Genomic DNA, 25236 nt, shown 5'->3' on the forward strand with positions numbered 1-25236 from the left:
ATCTAACTTTTGGGCACTAAGATTTGCATTATAATGCTTTCTGTGTATTGATTAAGTCCAGGTACAGAGTCATAGCATTGCTTAAATAAATCTGTCTTAGGAGATGCACTCTGTGAGTAGACCATGCAGGTCAGTCACCAGAAACCACCTCATTACTAGCTCCGTTGGGTGTTTTCCCAAAGCGTTAAGGCTGACGGACTGAGCACTGCCGACGTCTGCTGGCTGGAGCGTGGGGGTGCCTTCTATCTAGAGGAGTCAACTTAATTCCACTGCTGCCTGCAGTATCCCCTCTGAGGTGCCTAACACTGGTGGCCTAGGATTTTGCACTCTGCTAAAATCTATGCCATCTTCAGAATCTTATTTAGCTCTGATGGATGTAGTCACTTCCTCTGCCCTATCCAGGAAGGTTTTCATTGCTGTCTATCAGGACTTGGGCCAAATAGCACCACAGGTTGCTGACCATGAATACAAAGGCTATAAGTGCCTTTCCCTGCAGAATCTCTACCTGACCTGGCCCCAGCACTAGTGGCCTCTGAACCTTCAACCATTGATATTCTAATGTTGAGTTTCTCAGGTCCCCAATAGACGAGTTGGCTGAGATGGCTCTCAGGACTTGTTCACACTTGTGCAGAGACTGGCAATGCTGCTCTATACAAGGGCACATACTGTAAAAATCACATTAGAACACAGGTGGCAGGTGTGAAAGATTCCTGTGCAGAAAACTGCATCATGTCTGCAATTTTCCACGCAACAGAATTTAGAAGAAAAATAATTCTGTGTATGTAGGATCTGAATACAAACTGGGGCTAAATTTGCCTAAACCTGATTAAACCCACTTTAAAGCAGGAGCAAAATGTGATCTTGGAAGTTGCAGGCTTGAATAGGAACAGCCCGTAGAACACCAAGATGTTTCTGGTGTACCTGCCATTTACAGAGGCTGAAAAAATCCTAACAAGCTCTTTGTCCTTCCCAGCTTTGTATCCATTTGAGAAAGACTTTAGTTGGCCATAGATGACTCATTTTTTTTCTCAGTCAGCAGCTGAATGAAAAAAAAAAATTAATGGATTCCTCCATCCACACAAGCGAGTTGGATAAAGACAGACAATTAAGCTTTCAGCAGTTCGGCTGGGTCAGCACTGGAACTGACTCATTGCTTGAAAAATTTTACTCTAATCCAACACATGCTCACATTGCCCAACTATTCACTTCTGCATGAGAGTCCTTCAAGGTAGTCCCATTTGCCACTACAGACCCCTAAAACATGACATTATGTTTTCTTCACTCCAGGCCTTGGACAGATTGATTCATTTGGTACCAAACACCAGGTTGTCCTTGACCTCTTGGCTCAGGAATCTGGCTCTGGAGTTGTGGAAGCCCTTCTCTCTGGTCTGCTTTAAGTGCCTAATGATAGATGCCAGTCTGATGGGCTGGGGAGAAGTCCTGGGCACTTGTCAGTGCAGACACTTGAACGTCAGAGGAAGCTATTTACCCAATCAACATTTTTGAATGTTGGGGATTTGGTTGTTCCTGCAATGCTGTACCTCTCAGTTGGAGGGACATCTGACCTGGATCCATTCGGACAATGCCATGCGCTGGCATAAATAAGGAAAGGCACAAGAAATCTTGCCACAGTAAGAGGGGTATAGCTGTAGAGATCCTGTCCTGGCCAGAACCTCACATTCCAGCCCTATAAGCCATGTACATCCCAGATTTGGATGACTGGCAGGCAGACAACCTCAGCTGACAGCCCTTAGCCCCAGCAGAATAGTTCCCTGGCTTCCAGTTTTAACAATAAAATGGACAAGTTTGTCTCCAGGTACAGGATCCCTCTAGCAAAAGATATTTAAGCACTGGTGTCTATTGGGGATGAGAACACCCTGACCTATGCCTTTCCTTCCCTGGAACTCCATCTTTGTCTTCTACACAGGATTTAAATAGATGGCAATCCCTTAGCTTCTGACTGGATCAGGTGAGTGTGATACTCTGGCCTGATATGACATCTGACAAACGTTCTCTGCAGGCTCTTCCAGATCATCTAGATATTTTGTCTCAAGGACCAATTTACTATCCTACTTCAGGGTTGATGGTTTTAACAATATGGATGTTGATGCCCAGCTCCTAAGGAAAAAATAGCATCTCTAAATCACATGTGATTGTGATGTGGTGATTTCACATGATTTTAAAAGCTGAAAAATCTTTCCTTTAAGGTCTATCACCACAAATGGAAGACATACTTAACATGGTGAATCTCAGTGGGACAAATTCAGTCAGCTCACTGTGCCTGCGAGCAGTTTGCGACCATTCTTTGATTAAGAGAAAGGGTACAGGGTGTTTCCCACGTGGCTCCCTATGTGCTCTCCCCACTAGCTCCACAGTTCTAGATTTGGTTCTCTGCGCAGTTCAAAGACTGCCTTTTGAACTGATTAGGAAAATTTCCCTTTCCACTCTCACTCACAAGTTTTCCTTTTTTGCCATCACCTCAGTGAGGCAAGTGCGTAAATGGGTGGTTCATCCTGTAAAGAGCCTTTTTTGATCTTATATAAGGACAAGGTGGTGTTGAGAACCCAAACTTCCTTTCTACCTAAACTAGGTTTGGCCTCTTACCTCAAACAGGACATTATTTTTTAATCCCTCTGTCCAGATCCAGTTCATCAAAAGGGTATCTCTCTCCTTTGCCTGTATTTAGTTTAAGCTGTGTGAGTTTATTTTACAGCCCCTGATTATTTTACAGCCCCAGATATTGATTCTCTCTTTATCATTCCCGATGCTCCCATAAACCATAACTTTCTTCTCATCCCACCTATTCTTGATGGTTCAGACAGACCATTATTTAAGCTTATGTTTCTAAATTTAGCATTATTTAAGCTTATGTTTCTAAATGTAGGGTTCTTCGCTTTCCTGTCAGAGTACACTCTACTAGACATGTTTGTATGGGCTTTTTGGCATCAGGTAACTGTTTCTGAGATTTGCAAGGATACCACATGGTCTTCTATTCAAATGCTCTTAGTTTTATCAGGTGCATGTTCAAGCCTCGCCTGATTTGAAAAAATAATTAGGGTAAACAAGCCAAGAGACTAAAATAGTAAAAATAAAGTTGTTTGAAAAGGCGATATCCAGTGTGTGAATCCAGTAGTGATGAATGTTCTGCAGAGTGACCGTATCTGACAGCTCCCTGTGGCCAGCAGGGGCTGTGGGAAAAAGCAGAGGTGGCAGCTGTAACAGAGCTGCATCTACTACTTCGTTGGACAACCATGCAGACCATGATCTTCTCTTTCCCACAGCCCCTGCTGGCCACAGGGATGTGTCAGATATAGTCTCTCTGCAGACGATTCACCACTACTTGATACACCCCCCTAATTTTGACAGGAAAAGCCATAATTTTTCCATTTTACTATTTATGTCTCTGTACCTGTTTTCCATGTAATTATTCTACTTTGACTTTGAACCTTCCCTGTCCTTGTATGATTAGAAATGCAGAACCTGCTTCCATAAACTTCAAAGATTAAAATATTAACCTATTTTATTGGTGACATTAAATATCCGTACACCTAGGACAGTGGTGGGCAACCTTTTTTTTCAACTGAGCCAAATCTCGCCAAAACCACGATTGAAATTTATTTTGAGAGCCACATTTTTAAAACTGAAAATACATCTCCCATATAGTAATTCATCCCCCATAGTAATTCATCCCCCATAGTAATTCATCCCCCATATAGTAATTCATCCCCCATAGTAATTCATCCCCCATATAGTAATTCATCCCCCATAGTAATTCATCCCCCATAGTAATTAATCCCCCATATAGTAATTAATCCCCCATATAGGAATTCATCCCCCATAGTAATTCATCCCCCCTATAGTAATTCATCCCCCATATAGTAATTCATCCCCTATAGTAATTCATCCCCCCTATAGTAATTCATCCCCCATAGTAATTCATCCCCCATAGTAATTCATCCCCCCATAGTAATTCATCCCCCCTATAGTAATTCATCCCCCTATAGTAATTCATTCCCCATATTAATTCATTCCCCATATAGTAATTCATCTCCCATATAGTAATTCATCCCCCCTATAGTAATTCATCCCCCCTATAGTAATTCATCCCCCATAGTAATTCATCCCCCATATAGTAATTCATCCCCCATAGTAATTCATCCCCCATATAGTAATTCATCCCCCATAGTAATTCATCCCCCATATAGTAATTCATCCCCCATATAGTAATTCATCCCCCCTATAGTAATTCATTCCTCATATAGTAATTCATCCCCCATAGTAATTCATTCCCCATATAGTAATTCATCCCCCATATAGTAATTCATCCCCCATAGTAATTCATCCCCCATATAGTAATTCATCCCCCATATAGTAATTCATCCCCCATATAGTAATTCATCCCCCCTATAGTAATTCATCCCCCATATAGTAATTCATCCCCCATAGTAATTCATCCCCCATATAGTAATTCATCCCCCATAGTAATTCATCCCCCCATAGTAATTCATCCCCCCTATAGTAATTCATCCCCCTATAGTAATTCATTCCCCATATTAATTCATTCCCCATATAGTAATTCATCTCCCATATAGTAATTCATCCCCCCTATAGTAATTCATCCCCCATAGTAATTCATCCCCCATATAGTAATTCATCCCCCATAGTAATTCATCCCCCATATAGTAATTTATCCCCCATAGTAATTCATCCCCCATATAGTAATTCATCCCCCATATAGTAATTCATCCCCCCTATAGTAATTCATCCCCCATATAGTAAGTCCACCCTGTGTCAATTCACTTACCTTTGCTCCGCGCGTTCCTCTCGCTGTGTTCCCGCGCCGTTCTGGTCTTCAGGGCGGACTGTGAGAGGAGAGGAGTTAGTCACGCTGCCCCGCCTACATCCTGGCTGCCCCGCCTACATCCTGACAGCTGCAGAGTCCTGATTTTTGGGGCGGCCGCCCGAGAGGAGGGAGGGGAGGGGAGGGGGCGGCCGCCCGAGAGGAGGGAGGGGAGGGGGCGGCCGCCCGGCACACAGAAGAGCCGCATTGAAGTTTGTAAAGAGCCGCATGTGGCTCGCGAGCCGCAGCTTGCCGACCACTGACCTAGGAGAACAAGCAGTGATTTGGGCACTTTTTTGAATGTTTGTGACATTGTTTTGAGGCCTCATAAGATGTCAGCTTGGGATGTAAGGTCTTTAAGGTGGCATTTTAAGTGCAGGGAGTCACTTCATTTTCCTCTGGTATTCATCTACCTGATATAAATTTGCAACAAATCTACAACAAACAAGACATGCAGGCATACAAAATCACAAAACTACTAGAAACTGACATGAGTAGCAAGGGATCTTAGAACAGCTGATCAATGCAACAATGGCATTGTGTGTACAACAAAACTGTAAACTCATGTATAGATGTTCATTTAGCTGGGTTTTTTTTCTAAAAACAAGTAGCATCATTCTAGTTTGCATAAAAGGCTGGTCATACATACAATGTGTGGATTAGAAGTATACAATCAGACTGTGGGCAGGTTAAGTTTTATGCTGCCCCAGCCAGGAGGGTTAGTGTTAAAATGTTTCCTGGGTTTTTCTTGTTGAGTTTTTGTGGGTCTGGCCCACTGGTCCTGTATGATATAAAAATGGGCAGTATACTCCTGTATATCATCTGTCATGTTGCCGTCACCGGAGTCTGCCGATGACGGAGCACCCTTGGAACAAAGAACCTCTATGGAGCACGGAAACACTGAGAGCTACAGAATGCCCAAATACACCAAAGCTGGAATTCTGCCATAATGGACTTTATCCTGTGCAGGTATGCTGAAGAAGCCGCAGGCCGTAGTTAGAGACTAGTGATGCAAGGCGAAGACTGTTACTGCTATCATCTGTAATGTTTAGGTTATTCTAGTAAAGCTGTTGAAAGTTGTCCTTTGCTTGATCTGAAGTTGCTAAAGGGGTGTAATGCAAGTGACCAGCGCATTCTACACTTAATCTACAACATGGGTCTCTAAGAAATATTGGGGTATGAAGACAGTAGTACGAGAGTGATTGCTTACCAAGGGTAACTGAGGTCTAGTGAGCAGCCTGTTGTGAAGTGTGTACATGTGGCAGGTGAGATAGCCTCTTTCAGGAGCAGTTGTTGTCACTCAGCCTGTGCACAGGTACAGAAGAAGAAGAATTAAGTGCGCACATGGAGCCCACACTAGGTGTACAGCGGGGCCCATTCCATTACTGGGAATGAGGTAGCGAAGATACGCTGGACAGGTGGAGTGGGCAAAAGCTCTGCGTGTCTCTCCTAAATGCAGCTGTGGCAGTGAATGTATACATTGCCATAAGGCTACACAGAGCCAACTGAGGTTCAGTTTATTGATTCAAGTGTACATGGTGTACAACACAAAGTAAAGGTACCTCATGTGTAGGGCAGTGACTCGTCCAAGGTGCCTATTGTAGCCTAAAAGAACCCACCCTGGGGTAAGCCCCCTTTTGTGATGACTCTTGTCACCCAATGAGGAGGGAAACATGGAGATAATGTCACCCACCTACTACTCCCAACAGCTTATAAGACCCTTTACCTTAAATACTAAATATGCATATCCACATCTGTCAATCTTTCACTACAATCTATAGAGCACTACCACTGCACTCCCCATTTCAGCAAAGATAAAATGTAAATTGGACGTTATGCTCCAACCTCCTGTGTCTTAAACTTTGCAGATCAACTAATGCAAACATATACAGGAGAAAAAGTGGGGGAGCTTTGCTAAAAATGAAACACTCAGAATCTGGTCCACTTGTGCATGGTAGCCAATCAACTTCCAGCTTCAGCGTGATTAGTTAAGCTTTGACAATAAAACCTATAAGTTGATTGGTTTCTGTGCAGAGTTGCACCATATTTTGCACGGTCCAGTTTAGTAAATCACCGACAGTGAGTTAATCATGTAGGCCACTTTGTTATGTAAGAACTTTTAAAAGGCAGTTTTCGTACCTGTATCATAAATTTAGTTGGGTAATCAGATAAATTAACTAATCAAAGTGTTAGTTGATACTATGGGGTTGATTGCTATGTAGAGAACTTTTACAAAGTGAAGACTACCTTAGCTGAGAAAATAAAGTAAAGTCATCTTCACACTGAATACCCAGTGTAAAGGAAGTTTAAAAAATAATTATTGATTGCAAATGATAGGATGATTGAAGTGAACACATATTTGCCTTATTCACTGAGCTAACTGAACTTTCATTTTGCATAGTGAACATTCTGTAAATCAATTGTGTTCTCACAGATATTAAAACAAACCTGTTTTAAATAGTATAATGATTTACTTATTTGTATTAATCAGTGTGTATGTTTGATAAGTTTGCGATACCTGCCAGTTTCTTCATTGATGAACATCCCATTGATGGGAAATCCCAACAGTTTTTGGATACTTGGCCATTGTCTTTCAGCAGTGATTACAAGAACTTATTTTCAAAAGAGAACCAATTGCATTGGGTAATGTTTAAAAGTCTTTTAGTCTATGCATATTTTTCAGCAAATGGTTGTGATTTAGGTGTCTCTTTTACTAATTAATTTTTAGTAACGCAGTATTTTGTTTTGATAATCTTGTGTGTGTAATGTACATCAGTAGAATTAAGCAGCTGTTTTTATATAAACAGCAGAGCATTAGCACTTCACAAGTCATCTAAGCACCCTTTTTGTTTGCTGTGAAGTAAATATGAAACAAATAAACATGGTAATATTCCTGTGAAAAGTTCAAATGTATTTATTGCATTTGTTGAGCACAATTAAAATGCATGCAGGCTTATTTAAAATCCTATATTCCAGTTGCTGATAATTAAACAAATAATTCATACGTTATTCAACTTATCTATAAACTGTTTCCATGGTTGTCTAGTTGTCACATACATCACTGCAGGCAAGGGGACCAATTTAAGAAAATACAAATTGCCATATGGCTCATTTTGAAAGTATTCCATGACTGAATAACTGTTAGTAAGAATAAAACACACCTACATATGTGGATAACTTCATATAAGCAGATTTTTACTACTCCCAGCTTCCTATTAAAGTTTCAGCACAGTCAAAATTCTTTGGCAGCACTGACCTGCAATGTGTTTCTATGTATGGCAGCTTAGCTATTTGAGGGTTGTCTGTTGGATTTCGTTACCACTGTATATGTGTCACTTTTGTAGTTGTTGCAGTTTTCAATGTATTTATGATGAACCCTTGCATCTTTTGTTCTTTTGTAGGGAAGACGAGGATATGGTTCGATATTTGTATGGGCTTCTGGTAATGGTGGTAGAAGTAGAGATCACTGCTCCTGCGATGGTTATACCAATTCCATCTACACCATCTCTATTAGCAGCACAACAGAAAGTGGCAAAAAACCTTGGTATCTGGAAGAGTGTGCTTCAACACTGGCTACAACTTACAGCAGCGGAGAATCATATGACAGAAAAGTGGTATGGTTTGTTTGTTCTAAGACACATAATGCTACTAATAATGAAAATAATAATGTTTATGCTATGCTTAGCATAAAATGGACAAAGCACACAAAGATAATTTTACAGTGTATGATCAAGGATATACTGTACTGTAGATGTCATATTAGTTTGAAAGTACTGTATAACAAAATACACTCAAATATGATTGTCACTTGCATTGGTTTCAGCATGTTCTGGTAAATCACTTTTATGGAACTTTGGTACCATCGGGGTTACATTTTATGTGATTAGGGGGTCTGTGTATAAAAAAATGACACAAGATAAGAGGCTTTTAGAATATGTGTTATGTCCTTTTATTTAAAAGTTTTACAAGCAAAGCAGCATTTCTCTTTGGCATAAAATAAAGGTAACAATAGTGGATTCTAGGCCTAGAGTGTACATGGCCAAGCGTAAGTTCCCGATTGTAAACCCCCTCCCTTGTCATTCATCATTCAAATTACAGAAATACAGGGGAGTAGAGGCTATAGCATTCGACACATAAATGGCATGGAAATGCATTCAAGTGGCTGGAGAAGCAAGAATTAACTTGTACTTGGACAGCCCTGGTCTAGACTCAATGGAGGTCCAAGGGATTCTAGGAATTAATATGAACTCCAGCATAGGTACCTGGTACCTGTACCTCAGCACTGTTGATATTTTTAGAATTGTTTTTCACATTGTATTACCTGTTAAAGACTTAATTAAAAAAAAAATTAAGTCTTTCAGATGCATTTGTATGAGATACTAGGGGTCATATATTTGTGGGCCATGTGCCTTATAAGTATGCCTTTGAATATTTTCCCTTTTTACTCGTAACAGAGTCTGATCTACTGAAGAGTTGAAGCACTACAATATAAACTTATGTTCACTTAAAATATTTAGTCATTTGCAAGGAAAAGAAAAGCACTTTTGTCACCTTTACACAGAAAGACCTGAGGGGAGGGAAGTTTTATTATGTTTTTATGAAGGACCAAATAGGACAGTTAAGCCAAAATCAAAAATATTATATATTGCAGCTTACCAGTTCTTAGATGTGGTGGCTGCAATAGTTTTCAATGTTTACGCTTTTCCCCTTTATTTTCGCATAGTGATGTGGCCGCTAATAAACTTCCTCTTAAAGGGTCTCCACTCTGGATGGAAGAGCAGCAGAGACACCTTTGGACAACAATATTATCAATATAGCGAGCACATAGTGTTCAATGCGCTAGCAGATTTGGATGGACTTTACAAACAAATTAAAGCCGAACTCCAGCTAAGACATTTTAAGCAATTTTTTTTAACCTCTTGGGATAAAGATTTTAAATACATGAATAAAAGCTGACCATTGTCAGTGTTAAATGGTTTGTCTCAACCCTCTAATTGACACTTGGCACCAGCCCAAAAAATTAAACAATTACAGCCACCAGATCTAGGAATTGGTAAGCTGCAATATAATACATTTTTGTCTCTGTGTCTAAGGGTACTTTCACACTGAAACGCTGCAAAAAACACAGCAAAAACACATAGGCATCTTTCCTGTAATTTTTAGGAATAACTCACTGAAATCTGTCCGATCAAGAGTCTAGTAAACATCCCAGGTATGATAAAACTTGAAACACAAAATCATAAATTCTAATATAATAAATAATCATAAAAAATAATAATATAATAATAAATTTAATTCAATAATGTGATCAAACCAAAAACACTGAAATTTGAAGTACATCGCTGAGCTCAGTCGCAGAATCGTTTTCAGTGTCTGATGACGAATTTCCCCACGAATCATTATCACTCAATTCTGCAAGTGGTTCTGATTTACTATCGCTGTATTCTAGCTGGTCTAAAACCACTTTTGACCTAAAGGGACGCCTTTTGGACGCCATGGACTTTTCTAAGTTTCGAGGCAGAAAGAACAGTAAAAATGCAGGCAGGGCACAAGACAAAGCAGTAGGGACAAAATGTATGTGAAATGGTTTGAAACAGTAATGTTTTAAAATGTGATTTTAGTGTATTAGTGAATGTCAGTTTTTAAAATTTTCAAATTTCCCGCCCGTTCCGAGCCCCCGTACATCCCAACGCTCGCAGGGACCGGAAGATGGATGCCGGCATCGGCCGGAGGAGATGGCAGGGGACGCTGCAGTGGGGACACATCGCGGGAGCGCAGGACAAGGTAAGTGCAGCAGGGAATACCTGAGCAACACTGCATGGTATTCCCGAGTGTAGCTCGGGGTTACCGCTTTTAGTACTGAAGCTTTACCACGGGCTACACTCGGGTATACCCCCAGGGAAGTTAAAGGAAGAAATCAACATAGAGCTTAAGGGTTTAGGTATATTTTAATACTTAATTTTCATTCAAATGTTGAGATACAAAAATAATTATTATGATGATGATAAGATTGATAATTACCATAATCATAGGGTCATTCACAAGTAGCTATTTATGCTGTTTAGCATTTGGTTGAATAGACAAATCCTTTGTTTGTCACATACATTAACCAATACAATTATGCAGTGAATTCATATCCATAAGTTTAAAACAAAAAAATTAAATGGTTACCAGCTAGTCAACATCATCACACATTGCCTCACCTTCCATATTTATTGAATCCACTGCCTGCAGGATATTAATCACTGTATCCTTTTGTCCATAATAGAAAGCTACATTTACTGTGAAAGGCTAGTTAGTTCCAAAATTTCTACTGCCAAATATAACAAATATAGAAAACTAGAAGCATAAGTCTTTATTTTCATCCACTTCACTAATATATAGCCAGTATATGACATAAAACATGCTTTGTATCACTGGGTCTGTTATGGTTGTGTTTATATCATTAAATATGACATATTGCAGCAGGACTGCTTTATGTGAATTGTTTACATTTTACTAGAGCCAAGCTTAAAGTATTCAGATCTACAAATCCTACAGTAAAGCATAATGTTAGTATAAATGTAGAATTTGAAGATCTGAATTGAAAGTATCAGTGTTTGACAAACACTAATGCATATCACTTCCCCTGCACATGTTGACTTCCTAATACTGACAATCTTTCCTAGCATGTTGTGATTAATGAGCCTGTCCCAGCATGGTATTGAATTTGGAACATCATGTCAGCTATTGAAGTTTTCCTGCCTGTTGGTGGTCTTATGCCCTTCTTATTTCCTGCTTAAGATAGATGGAAGACCTCTGTGAAAGTGAATGCTTTATAGCTGAAAGTCTTGTTTTAGATCTCTCTGGTAATTATGCTTAAACACCCCAACTCCTGTCAACAACTTCCCTTTGAAAGGGTCCTGATGGATTTTCCAGTCAGGGAGCTTTCTCTAGGTATTATCCACTTGCTTTGGTAGCCAAATAAGTGAAGTATAAATCAAACTGCAGATGTTTTTCTGGAACATGCCAAACTCGTAACATTTCTGAAAATTGGGCAAAAGCAAATCTAAACAAAACTACAGAATATGAGCACAACATTTTCAATGGTTACATTTTTGTTATCAGTAAATAATACAATAGCGGAATGTTTTCCAGCAATTACTAATATTTGGCTATCAAGTTTAACTTTCTGCTGTATAACACAACGGTGGATGACCAATCTACCAACAATAAATCATGGTTATCCAGCACACAAAGATTTTGTCTTTGTAATATGTTTATAGTTAGTAAACTTAAACTTTAAATGCTTTTTAAGGAAGAAACTGTATGTTGTATTCCACTCAGATCATAACTGTCAAACCTTTACTGTGAGTGTTTCCAGATTGGCAGCTGTGAGCAACATCTTGCTCTGCCACAAACATCCCTATTAAAGAGTCATGTTTTAATGTTTTATATGTTGAATTTGATTTTTTTTATAAATTATGCTAGATATCCACTTTATTAGACCTGTTGCTTTCCATCCTGTATTCTGTACAGCATTTGGTAGGATGTATTTACTTTAGAATGCCTATCGGCTTATAGTATAATTCCCTAAATTATGTACAGTTGTGCTCAAAAGTTTGCATACCCTGGAACAAATCATGAAATTATGGCATAAAAGGGCAATTAAAGGTTAATTTCCCACATCTATGGCTTTTAAAATTGCAATTAGTGTATGTGTATAATTAGTCAGTGAGTTTGTTAGTTCTCTCATGGAAGCACTGAACAGGTTAAATACTGAGCCATGGGGATCAGAAAAGACCTGCATAACAAGGTAATGGAACTTTATAAAGATGGGGAAGGATATATAAAGATATCCAAAGCCTTGAATATGCCAGTCAGTACTGTTCGATCACATACTGTAGTAAGAAGTGGAAAATTCATAGATCACTTGATACCAAGCCATGTACAGGTAGAGCAAGAAAGATTGCAGCCACAATTGCCAGAAGAATAGTTCAGGATGCAAAGCAAAACTCACCTCAGGAGAAATACAGGCTTCTCTGGAAAAAGACGGCATGGTTGTTTTTAAGGAGTGCAATACGACGATACTTGAACAAAAATGATCTGCATGGTCGAGTTGCCAGAAAAAAGCCTTTGCTGCACCTGGTTATAATATGCCCAACAACACCATGGTATGCCTCACAGGGCTTTTTTGTGGCATTGGTGTACTAAAGGCTTCTTTCTGGCAACTTGACCACGCAGCTAATTTTTGTTCAAGTATCATTGTATTGTGCTCCTTCAAAACAACCAAACCCTCTTTTTCCAATCTTTCTTGCTCTACATGTACTTATTAAGAAGTGGAAAATTCAGGGATCTCGATACTATGGCATGGTATCAAGACATCCCTGAATTTTCCACTTCTTAATAAGTGATCGAATAGTACTGACTGGCTTATTCAAGGCTTTGGACATTCTTTTATATCCTTCTCCATCTTTATAAAGTTCCATTACCTTGTTACACAAGTTTTTGACAGTTCTTTTCTGATCCCCATGGCTCAGTAGCTAGCCTGCTAAGTTCATCCATTTAAGAGCTAACAAACGTATTGACTATTTATACACAGACACTAGTTGCAATTTAAAAAGCCACAGATGTGGGAAATTAACCTTGATTGCCATTGTAACCTGTGTGTTTAGCCTTGTGTGTCTGTACCCAAGCCAAACCATTCAGGGTATGTAAACGTTTGATCAGGGCCATTTGAGTAATTTCTGTTATCATTATGATTTAAAAAGGAGCCAAACAACTATCTGATAATAAATTACTTCATATGATCACCATCCTTAAATAAAAGACAGTTTTTTGGCATTATCAGTCATATTTTCAGTATCAATGTCAAAATGTCATGATTTCTGCCAGGGTGTGCAAACTTTTGGGCACAACCGTAACTTCTATTAATATGTTTTTGTTAATGGATCCACTAACTGGTATGACATCTTGTATATAGTTCTGGCCAGGGATGGGCAGATGGCTCCTTAAGATTGATTGGCAATGGAACATATGCCTGTGTTTGGTTTATACTGTATAGGTGTGTGTGTAGCATACACATAGGCACAAATACAACTAGATGCCAGGCTGAATATTGGCACAAAACCTCCCTAAATATTATGCAGAATATTGGCAGAGAAACTAGATACCACTGAAAAAATGGCCATAAAGCCTACAAGGGGCCAAAGATTATTAGAATACTGGCACAAAAAAGCATGGCAAGAAAAAGGGAGGGAAAATAAGGGCACAAAATACAGTGGCGTTCAGGGAGAATACAGGCAGACAAAATACTGACTTCATGGAAGATAGCAGCACTACTTGATGAATAAAACAATTAAGATGTAATCACTACATGACAAGGAGTATACTGCATTCCAGGCAAAGAGATTGAGGATACTTTTTTCAGCCAGTGCAGGCACATGAGGAAATGTGTACATAAATTAAGGAATGCTTGAAGTATTGAAGTCCACAAAAACAAAACAAAAAAGCAGGGACATCTAGGGTGACCTATCAGTGTATATATTGGCAAATGAAATCAAAATTACAAATCGATAAATATAAAATACATCACAATTTTTATTCAAACAAAGTATAAAAGCAGATAATGTTACAGAAATCGTACTGATTTACACTTGTTGAGGGCGAAAAGTTATGATTTTTGCAGTAACAACAGCTTCTTCAGACCTTTACACTCAAATGTGTCAGATATTTCTATGGATAGAAAATACACATAAGAACAATTTACATATATGGATACAAGTCATGAATGCTACACAGCTGGCCCATAAGGGGAACAAAATGAGCACAAAAAAGGGGGAAGGGGGGAGAAAAAATAACGAACCATAACACTTACAAAAACAACATGACAACTCTGAGGATATAATTACTTCCATCTAGACCAAGGGGAGGCAAATGACAGAGACCAAAGATGGGTACTCATAAGCATCATATTAACAATTCCAGAGCACCAATGTGTAGCTAGTCTAAAGAAATTTTTTAAACAAATTAAATTGAGCCAATAAATGGATGGCAAGTCTCGATAAACAATATCCCCCAAACCATGTTGTACTTACACATATGTAGTAGCTTGACTACAGGCCATAAGGGAAAAGAAACCAGGAACATATAGATTGAACACCCATGTCCCTACTCAAAATCAGGAATTGGATATATACATGTCTGGTAAATTAGCCCCACAAAGAGGTAAGCCTCAATCCACATATAAGCTGGACATATACTTTAGAAATACCTCTCTAAAAAAGATAAAATAAAATTTTTAGGAAGAGGCGGCTCTTCATGCTCCTCAGCCAGGTTGCAGGGCAGTAGAGGACTATGTGACTCAGTTTAGACGCTGGAGCTCTGATACCAGCTGTAATGACGCTGCCCTGCACTACTAATTTTGCCTGGGACTCTCTGAACCCCTAAAAGATGAATTAGTCAGGGTGGGGAGCCAAGTTCTTTAGAAGGACTAATTGACCTGTCAATTCAGATCGACCGGAGGCTCATAGAGCGACAGCTTGAGAGATCCACTGGCCAGACCTGTATGGATGCTACCCAGGGTACCATCTACAGCCAGTCCAGCACCTTCAGCAGCAACTGTGTCAAAACCTGTACCGGATGAGCCTGATCCTATGCAGTTGGGCCTCCTGTGTCCGTCACTGTAACCAGAGGAACGCTAGCAGCGGTGACTGAACAACTTGTGCCTCTACTGTGGAGAGGCACGTCACTATGTGCGGAATTGCCAGGCCAAACTACGTGAGTGCCTGTCTATCTCTTTCACCAGTAAGCAATCTGCACTGCTTGCTTCAGCCCAAGTAACTCTTCCCATCTCCTTTCAGCTCCCAGGAGGAGTCCTTCTGATATACGCCATTATTGACTCTGGGAACTGCAGCTGCTTCATAGACCAGTGTGTCGCAGTACAACATCAGATTCCCTTGCAACCTAAGGCTCAAGATCTCTGTTTATCTGGCCGATGGATCCAGTATTAAGTCCTGGAGTGTAACACAGGAAACATTATTGTTACCAGTAACCACTTCCTTTCCTGCCCACAAAGAACTGTTACGCCTGGATGCCATCTCGTCACCTCTATACCCTGTCATCATGGCATCAATGCCATGACTTCAGGCACATAATCCTCATATCAACTGGGCTGCAGGAGAAGTGGATTTCCAATCTGCCTATTGCCAGGAGCATTGCCTGACAAAGGATTCAGTTCAGACTTCCGCTCTACTATGTATGGACTCTGATAATGAACCTGATGGTTCCTGAAGTATACCTTGAACTCTTGGATGTATATAACAAGGGAGCTGATGCTCTGCCACCTCACAGATCCTATGATTGTACCATTAGACTATTATCTGGGGCAGAAATTCCTTTTGGTAGAATTTTTCCCCTGTCTGAGCGTGATCTAGAGGCTCTGAAAGAATACCTAGATGACAGCCTCAGCAAAATATTTATTTGGCCATACACTTCTCCTGCTGAAACAGGAATTTTCTTTGTGGAGAAAAAAGATCATTCTCTTCGGCCCTGTGTGGATTATAGAGAATTGAATAAGCTCACGGTAAAGAATCAATACCCCTTTCCCCTAATCCCCGAACTGTTCCAGAGACTCAAAGCTGCTGCAATCTTTACCAAATTGGATAACCTTGTACGAATTGAATGAATGGAAAACGCCTTCTGCACTCAGTTCAGCCATTTTGAATACCTAGTGATGCCCTTTGGATTGTGCAACGCACCAGCAATGTTTCAGTACTTTATCAATTACATTTTTAAAGACTTCCTGGACATTTTTGTCCTTGTCTATCTTGATATACTGGTCTTTTCTGTTTCTCTGGAACCACACTGTGTTCACATTAAAAAGGTTTTGGGCCAGCTTCGACAACATGAATTATACGCCAAACCAGAGAAATACGAGTTTGAGCAGCACAGCATCCAGTTCCTGGGTTTGATCATCTCCACAGAGGGAATTAAAATGGACCCCCAGAAAGTGTCTGGCATCTTAGACTGGCCTGCTCCTACAGATAAGAAAGGAATCCAGCACTTCATCGGCTTTGCAAACTTTTTTCGGAAATTCATCAAGGGATTTTCTGCTATTATTGCCCCAATTGCACGGCTAACCAAGCAAGATGCACATTTATGCTGGCCCCCAGAGGAGCAGGCTGCTTTTGAAAAGTTCAAAGGGCTATATACTTCCACACCCATTTTGAGTCACCCTGATACAGCACTACCATATACACTATATTGCCAAAAGTATTGGGATGTCTGCCTTTACACGCACATGAAATTTAATGGCATCCCAGTCTTAATTCGTAGGGTTCAATATTGAGTTAGCCCCCGCTTTGCAGCTATAACAGCTTCAACTGTTCTGGGAAGGCTGTCCACAAGGTTTAGGAGTGTGTCTATGGGAATGTTTTATCATGCTTCCTGAAGTGCATTTGCGAGGTCAGGTGCTGATGTCGGACAAGGAGGCCTGGCTCTCAGTCTCCGCTGTAATTCATCACAAAGGCGTTCTATCGGGTTGAGGTCAGGACTTTATGCAGGCCAGTCAAGTTCCTCCACCCCAAACTTGCTCATCCATGTCTTTTTTGACCTTGCTTTGTGCACTGGTGCACAGTCATGTTGGAACAGGAAGGGGCCATCCCCACAAAGTTGGGAGCATGAAATTGTCCAAAATGTCTTGGCATGCTGATGCCTTAAGAGTTCCCTCCTCTGGAACTAAGGGGCTAAGCCCAACATCTGAAAAACAACTCCACATCATAATCCCCCCTCCACCAAACTTTACACTTGGCACAATGCAGCCAGGTAAGTACTGTTCTCCTGGCAACTGCCAAACCCAGACACGTCCATCAGATTGCCAGACAGAGAAGCGTGATTGGTCACTCCAGAGAGCAAGTCTCCACTGCTCTAGAGTCCAGTTGCGGAATGCTTTACACTACTTCATCTGATGCTTTGCATTGCACTTGATGATGTAAGGCTTGGATGCAGCTGCTCGTCCATGGAAACCCATTCCATGAAGCTCTCCATGCTCTGTTGTGCTAATATGAAGGCCACATGAAGTTTGGTGGTATTTAGCTATTGGCTCTGCTGACAGTTGGCGACTTCTACGCACTGTGCACTTCAGCATGCGCTGACCCCACTCTGTCATTTTACGTAGCCTACCACTTCATTAGTTGAGTTGCTGTTGTTCCCAGTTGCTTCCACTTTGTTTTAATACCACTAATAGTTGACCATGGAATATTTAGTAGCATGGAAATTTCACGGATTAATTTATTGCACAGGTAGCGACCTATCACGGTACCAGGCTTGAATTCACTGAGATATTGAGAGCGACCCATTCTTTCACAGATGTTTTTAGAAGCAGTCTGCATGTCCAGGTGCTTGATTTTATAGACCTGTGGCCATGGAGGTGATTGGATCACCTGAATCCAATGATTTGGAGGGGTGCCCCAATACGTTTGGCAATATAGTGTATCTTGGAAATAGATGCCTCTGAAAATGAACTTGGGGCAGTTCTGTCATAGCGCCAGGGGTTAAAAACTTTACTACAACCCTTTGCATTCTTCTCACGTAAACTCTCATCTGCCGAGACAAATTATGATGTTGGTGACTATGAATTTCTGGCAATCAAGTCTGCTGTAGAAGAATGGCAGTACCTTCTGGAAGGATCAGCTCACCCTATTCTGATCTACACCCATCATAACAACCTGGAATAGCTGAAGACAGCCAAAAGACTGAGACCCCGTCAGGCCAGGTGGGCACGGTTTTTCTCCAGATTTGTGTTCCATATTACTTATAGACCTCGGGCTAAAAACACTAAACCAGATGCTTTGTCACGCATGTTTGACGATCCCAAGCAGTCACCTTCCTCAGATACCATCCTGTCAGTTGGGAACTTCTTATAGTTGCTTTGTGCCTGAAGAACTCCGTTTAGCTGTGCTGGAGTTGTGCCATAACCAACCACAGCAGGGCACTTTGGAATCCACAATACCACTGATTTGATTTAACACCTGTTCTGGTTGCCTGACCTGGCCAAGGACTGTAAGACATATGTGAATTCCTGTGTCAAGTGTACCTGTAGCAAGAGCAGCAGAAACAAGGCGTGGGGTTTTATCAGGCCCCTTCCGATCCCTGATAGACCTTGGAAGATGATTGCTTTGGACTTTATCATGGAACTTCCATCTTCTGAGGGGTACACTACTATTTTTGTGGTGGTTGACCGATTCTCTAAGATGGCCCATTTTCTGCCCATGAAGGGTACACCCTCTGCATTGGAAACAGCAAGGGTTTTTGTTAAAGAGCTACCAATATCGTGTCAGATCGAGGGGTCCAGTTCACATCCAGATTCTGGAGAGCACTCTGCGAGAATCTAAAAACTGAACTTTCATTCTCATCCGCATATCACCCACAAACCAATGGGCAGACAGAGAGAACAAATCAAACACTGGAACAGTATATTCGCTGCTTCACATCTTTCTCTCAGGATGATTGGGTATCCTTATTGCCCTTGGCCGAGTTTGCCTACAATAATGCCATACATCCAGCAAATAAGAAATCCCTATTTTTTGCAAATTATGGATTTCACCCATCATTTCTTTCCAATCAACTATCTGAATCTGCAATTCTAGCATTCCAAGATATCCTGAATATTTTCCTGCAGAACAATGAGATCTTGCAAAAAAACTATATACAGTTGGACAATAAAAGAGTTTTTGACAGAAGAAGAAGGGGTGAATTAATTCTGGAACCTGGAGAATGAGTCTGGTTATCACAGCTAATCTAAGGTTGGCATGCCCAATGAAGAAGTTGAGACCTAGGTTCATTGGACTTTTCCCTGTCAAGAAAAGAATCAATAATGTCTCTTATGAACTTGTACTGCCTGACTCTTTAAAGGCTCATCCTGTGTTTCATGTATCCTTGATGAAACCCATGGTCCCTGATCATTTTCCAGGTCTCAACATAGGTCCCCTGAAACCAGTAATTATTGATGAAGAGGAGGAATATGAGGTGGAGACCATCCTGGACTGCAGGAAGAGAAGAAACCAGGTACAATACTTGATTAAGTGGAAAGTGTATGGGGCAGAAGAGAACTCTTGGGAACCAGAGACGAATGTTCAAGCTAAAGAACTAATTCGAGCATTTTTCTGCAGGCACCCTGAAAAACTTGGCCACTTGGGCATCCGGAGGCTGCCTGTAAGGAGGGGGCAAAGCCTGGGAAGGTGCATATCTATATGCAGGCGCAGACCCCCTGTTAGCCCTGCTCGTGGCTGATTAGCTAATGCGCATGTACGCAAGTGCACATGTGCGACGTCGCATTGACACCAGGTGGGCTATTTAACCTGGGCTAATGCCTCGTATTATTGTCGTTTGGTCAATTACATTTAAGCACCTGTGCATCCTGTTACCTGTAATTCTGTTGCCGATCTGATCTGGTATTGACCCTGTCTGAACACTGCCTCTACTGACCCCTGGCCTTCCCTTTGATTACTTTTCTGCCTACTGTCTATGCTTGCTCTGTCTGCCAGTTGCCAACTCGGACTGTCTGACCTTGCCTTACTCTGCCTCCTACACCTGAACCAGCTGACCCTTGCTGCATCCAGCTCCTGCACTTCTGCCAGCGTGCCATCTGCCAGTCTGCTCTTGCACCTCTGCCAGTGTGTCATCTGCCAAGCTGTACCTGCACTTCTGCCAGCATGCCATCCACCATCTGCTCCTGCACTTCTGCCAGGGCACCGTCCACCAGCTGCTCCTGCACTTCTGTCTGTGTGCCATCCACCAGCTGCTCCTGCATCCCAGACGCATGTCAACATCCATCTGCAGAAGTTGTACTGGGCACTTGTGCACCTCTGCTCTTGCACTCTACCTGTTGCACTCTGCCCTTGCACTCTACTGTTGCTCTACCAGGGCCCCCAAGCCAGAGCTGTAAGGGAGGCCTTCCTCTGCACTGCACGTTCTACCACCAGGTACGTTACACACAGTCTCCAGATGCACAGTGCCTTGGAACTAAACACTCCAGTCTGCGCTGCAAACATTTTTTAACGACAAACTAGAGCAACCGAGAGAGTCACCCATTGAGCTGGAATCTGCTTGCTGAATCACAGCCTACAGTTGCATGAGATACTGATATATCATTGTATTGCATGTCTGTTGATACTACATTTGCATTGATGCGTCTGTGCTTCTGGTTATGAGATTAGTTACCCGTTGGGTGTTCACGTGATACCCCAGGGTGGGGCCTAGTATGCATTGCCGGTTTCAACATGAGATAGAACCATGATAATTCCAAGCATAAAGTGAATAAGCCCACTCAATTTCCTGCACTTGGAAGTTGACCCCACAATTGACGCTTGGCTAAATCTCCCTCTTGGGCCTGCTGGATATGCCTCACCTTGCTGCCCTCTCAATATTGGGGACATCTGAGAACACTATAAATGTAAACACAGAACAGAGGGCGCAACAGCCTAGCACATTATCCTTGGGACTAGACTTTATTATTACAAATGTGGTAAAGTTATATACTCACAAGACCATATATGTACAAAGGCTAGTCACAACACAATAGCAAATCTGACCTACGATGCGTTTCATCACATGGTAGGGTATATAGAGATCAAACTCTCTGACGCATTGCAAGGCCTTGCCTCTTCTTCAAAGCTCTGTGATGAGACGCATCGTAGGTCAGAATTTGCTGTTGTGTTGTGAGAAGCATGATGGTTATCAAAGGCACAAATCCTGTTTTTATTCCAGTGAGTTGTGACACAGACTGTGGGAATGTCTCGTGGTTACTGTACAACATACCTGCTTTGTTTTTTGGTCCTGGCATTACTAGATATTGTTTGATCTCAAAAAAGATGGTAATACAAACTTGAAATTAGATATTTGAAAATTGACTACAACTCTAGGGAATGAGGTAACAGGGACAACCTCGCCATGTACTTGTTACATGAATGAAGAAACAATATTTAAGTGTAAGGGTGGACAAAGAAAAATTGCTAAAATCATACCATATGAGTGATAAGTTTGGGTTAGTATGGGACCACGGTTCTACGCAGTTTTTGTTATCGCTGTCTTTACTGGATTATTGTGTTATTTACCTGGGTTTATAAGCTTCTTTGTCCTTATCCTTTTTCACATTTAATTCTGTTTATACTCAAATTTCTCTGTATATTTCAGTTTATGTGTGCTGCTCACTTTTACCAACAGCTCGTATGATGTTGTTCGGTACTCCACATAACATACCAGGATTGGTTCACATTTAGGTCAGCTTCTTCATAGATTGTAAGCTCCACGAGCAGGGCTCTCCTATTCCTTCTGTACTGAAATGTATTGTAATTGTACTGTCTCCCTTATATTGTAAAGCGCTGCGCAAACTGTTGCGCTATATAAATCCTGTATAATAATAATAATAGAACAGATGGTTTATCCTCTGCAGCCTTCAAGATCATAGTTGAAGCTATTTTTGAGACTTTTTTTAGGTTATTTTTGAACTTACTTGCAAGTTCTTCTGACGCTGAACACTAGTTGGCAGTTGCAACTGACTATCTTGTTTGTCATCCTAGACAGGGGAAAGGCATTGCCCTTTTCCCTGCCAACCAACACTGAACTTTTTCCTTCACTATTTCAGTGATTCCAATTCCAAAGACCTCCATCTCTGCTGTCCCTTTCTCTTTTTCCTCCATCATCCTATTTCTCTCTCTCTCTCTCTCTCTCTCTCTCTCTCTCTCTCTCTCTCTCTCTCCTCCCTCCTCTCTAAGTGTGCTATCCTCCACACCCAGTTCTTGCTTTTTTCTCTCTCTGCTTTGCTCCTGCCCTTTTCCTTACTGGGTTCTCTGCAGGCACCTATTCCCAGGTATTATCCCATGGGTATTTGAAGACTGAAATACCTATGTAATTTGGAAAAAGTATTCCTGATAGCGCTTTTACCACCCTGATATAGTGACCCAACATGCCTAGACCCATTCAACCTGAAGCGCACAATGACCTTGAAGTTTCTATCTTTAAACAAACAAAAACAAAGCCAAAATAGCTTTACTACAGGAAACGCATTTCAAAGGGGATTCAATTCCTAACCACTTGCCTACCAGGCACTTTTACCCCCTTCCTGCCCAGGCCAATTTTCAGCTTTCAGTGCTGTCACACTTTGAATGACAATTCCGCAGTCATGCAACACTGTAACCATATGAAATGTTTAGCATTTTTTCACACAAATAGAGCTTTCTTTTGGTGGTATTTAATCGCCGCTGGGTGTTTTATTTTTTGCACTATAAACAAAAAAAGAGCAAAAATGTCTCCTTCACTGATGTGCGTTGATGAGGCTGCACTGATAGGCAGCACTGATAGGTGGCACTGATGAGGTGGCATGGATAGGCAGCACTGATGGGCACTGATAAGCAACACTGATGAGCTGGCACTTATGAGGCAGCACTGATATGCAGCAATGATGGGCACTGATAGGCGGCACTGATGGGCAGAACTGAGGGGTGGCACTGACTGCTGGCACTGCTGGGCACTGACTGCTGGGCACTGATGGGTGGCACTTCTAGGGAGCACTGATAGGGGGCACTGCTGAGCATTGGAGGGTGGCACTGCTGGGCACTTGTGGGCGGCACTGCTGAGCACAGGTGGGCGGCAGTGGTGGGTGGCACTGCTGGGCACTGATCATTAGGGCACTGATCATCCGTGCCCTGATGATTGGTGCTGATCCGTCCTCTGATAATTGCCACTCATCTGCAGTACTTTCCTCATGCTGTGACAGCATGAGGAAAGTTCAGCCGATAACCAGCAACTGCATTCACCGGTGATCTGCTGTGTCATTGGACAGAGCTGATCACGTCGTAAAAGGCCGCTGTGATTGGCCTTTTACCAAATCACGTGATCAGCTGTGTCCGTAGGACACAGCGATCACGGAGATCACCGGGTGTGCTCCCCCGGGGGCACATGGGAGGACGTCATATGACGCCCTCCCAGGACTGGACAACCGCGCTGTAGCCGTCATTCGGCTATAGCGCAGTTGGCAAGTGGCTAAAATAGGCCATAGATTTCAATAAGCCTGTCATGCTGTTATGAATCTTCAGAATCAAAAAGTGTTTCCATCCTGTTCTCAAAACATATACCATCCACACATACTGAGCATCTTGCAAATAAAGATGAAAGATACCCTTTTCTCAGAGACTTTGAGTAAATGACCAACTGCATTGGCAAACATTTACTGTCCAAATGAGGGGCAGGTTTTTTTTTTGTTTGGCATGTGTTCTTTTCCCTGCTCAAATTTCAACAAAGACTACTCATCCTTGCTGGTGACATCAATCTACCCCTCAATCCTTTAGTAGATTCCTTGTCAGGTTCCTCAACTGTTAACTGTAGGATCCTTCGCCAGAATAAAATGCAGCTGACCTCTCTAACACTTTATGACATGTGGCATACACTCCACTCTAATGTGAAGAACTACATATTTTTCTTATCACTGCACCATAAATATTCAAGGATCAATTATATATCTCTTTCCTTAGCTGACCTACATTTTTTATGGTTCGTGATTATGGAACCAATGTTTCTGTTGGACCATCATCCAATCAGTTTCACATTAGATTTCCTAGAAAGGGAACCCAAATCAAAATTATGGAGGTTAAATCCTTCACTTTTCAATGACCCATTTAACCAGCAGGACTTCCAAAGTTGCCTTTCAGATTATTTCTCTGAAAATGACACAACAGATATTTCACAACAGATATAAAAAAAAAAGAGACATTACATAAACAGTATATAAACTGTATATTCACCTCGCAAATGAGAACAAAATAACTAACACCTGAAAAAATGCGTAATAAATCATTCACCTATGTCAATAAATGAGTGCATAGAATGTGTAAGCATGCAGCTACCCTAATAGTGAATAATGCAATAATCACCTCATGAAACAATAATGAATAAAAGCAGTGCAAAAAAAAAATAATAAAATATATATACACACTCTAATAGAGTTAAAATATGGCACAAAATATAACACAGTAAATATACACAAATATTTAAATAATTTGACATAAGTCCATCAACTGAAAAATGAAAATTGTGATGAAGTGCAAAGTCCTTATTGATCCACCGAAATCACCACGTGAACAACATAACGATAATTTATTGAGTAAAGTGCACTCAGATATCACCACGTGCTCCAGAGAAAAACCTCCCCCAATTCAATAGCACTCACCAGATATCGTGGCCCATCCAAACCTGATAGGCAATAGCGCTTATGGTGAGTGTCAGCGTAGTACAGATCATCAATCATCAAGCCCTTCATCAATTAGAGACTGATATGATGGTGAGACATCCTCCAAACTATTACACTTCGTAATCAAGGAAAGATATAAAAGGAAACTCATAGCGTGAATCCATTAAAAACC

The 25236-nt window shown here is 41.2% G+C and overlaps 1 protein-coding gene across 2 annotated transcripts in view; it reads left to right on the forward strand.

The window, feature by feature from the left end:
• PCSK5 (proprotein convertase subtilisin/kexin type 5) overlaps positions 1-25236 on the forward strand; it is a 670507-nt gene that overhangs the window by 334136 nt on the left and 311135 nt on the right. For both annotated transcript variants that reach the window (XM_089691090.1, XM_089691088.1), the window contains exon 8: positions 8242-8454. In XM_089691090.1, the coding sequence (XP_089547216.1) occupies positions 8242-8454 (213 nt within the window). The remainder of the gene's footprint in view (positions 1-8241; positions 8455-25236) is intronic.

This window comes from Staurois parvus, unplaced genomic scaffold, assembly GCF_062004578.1.
Source record: "Staurois parvus isolate SC_StPar_1 unplaced genomic scaffold, SC_StPar_1.0 ptg000549l, whole genome shotgun sequence".
In the NCBI taxonomy this organism is placed as follows: domain Eukaryota; kingdom Metazoa; phylum Chordata; class Amphibia; order Anura; family Ranidae; genus Staurois; species Staurois parvus.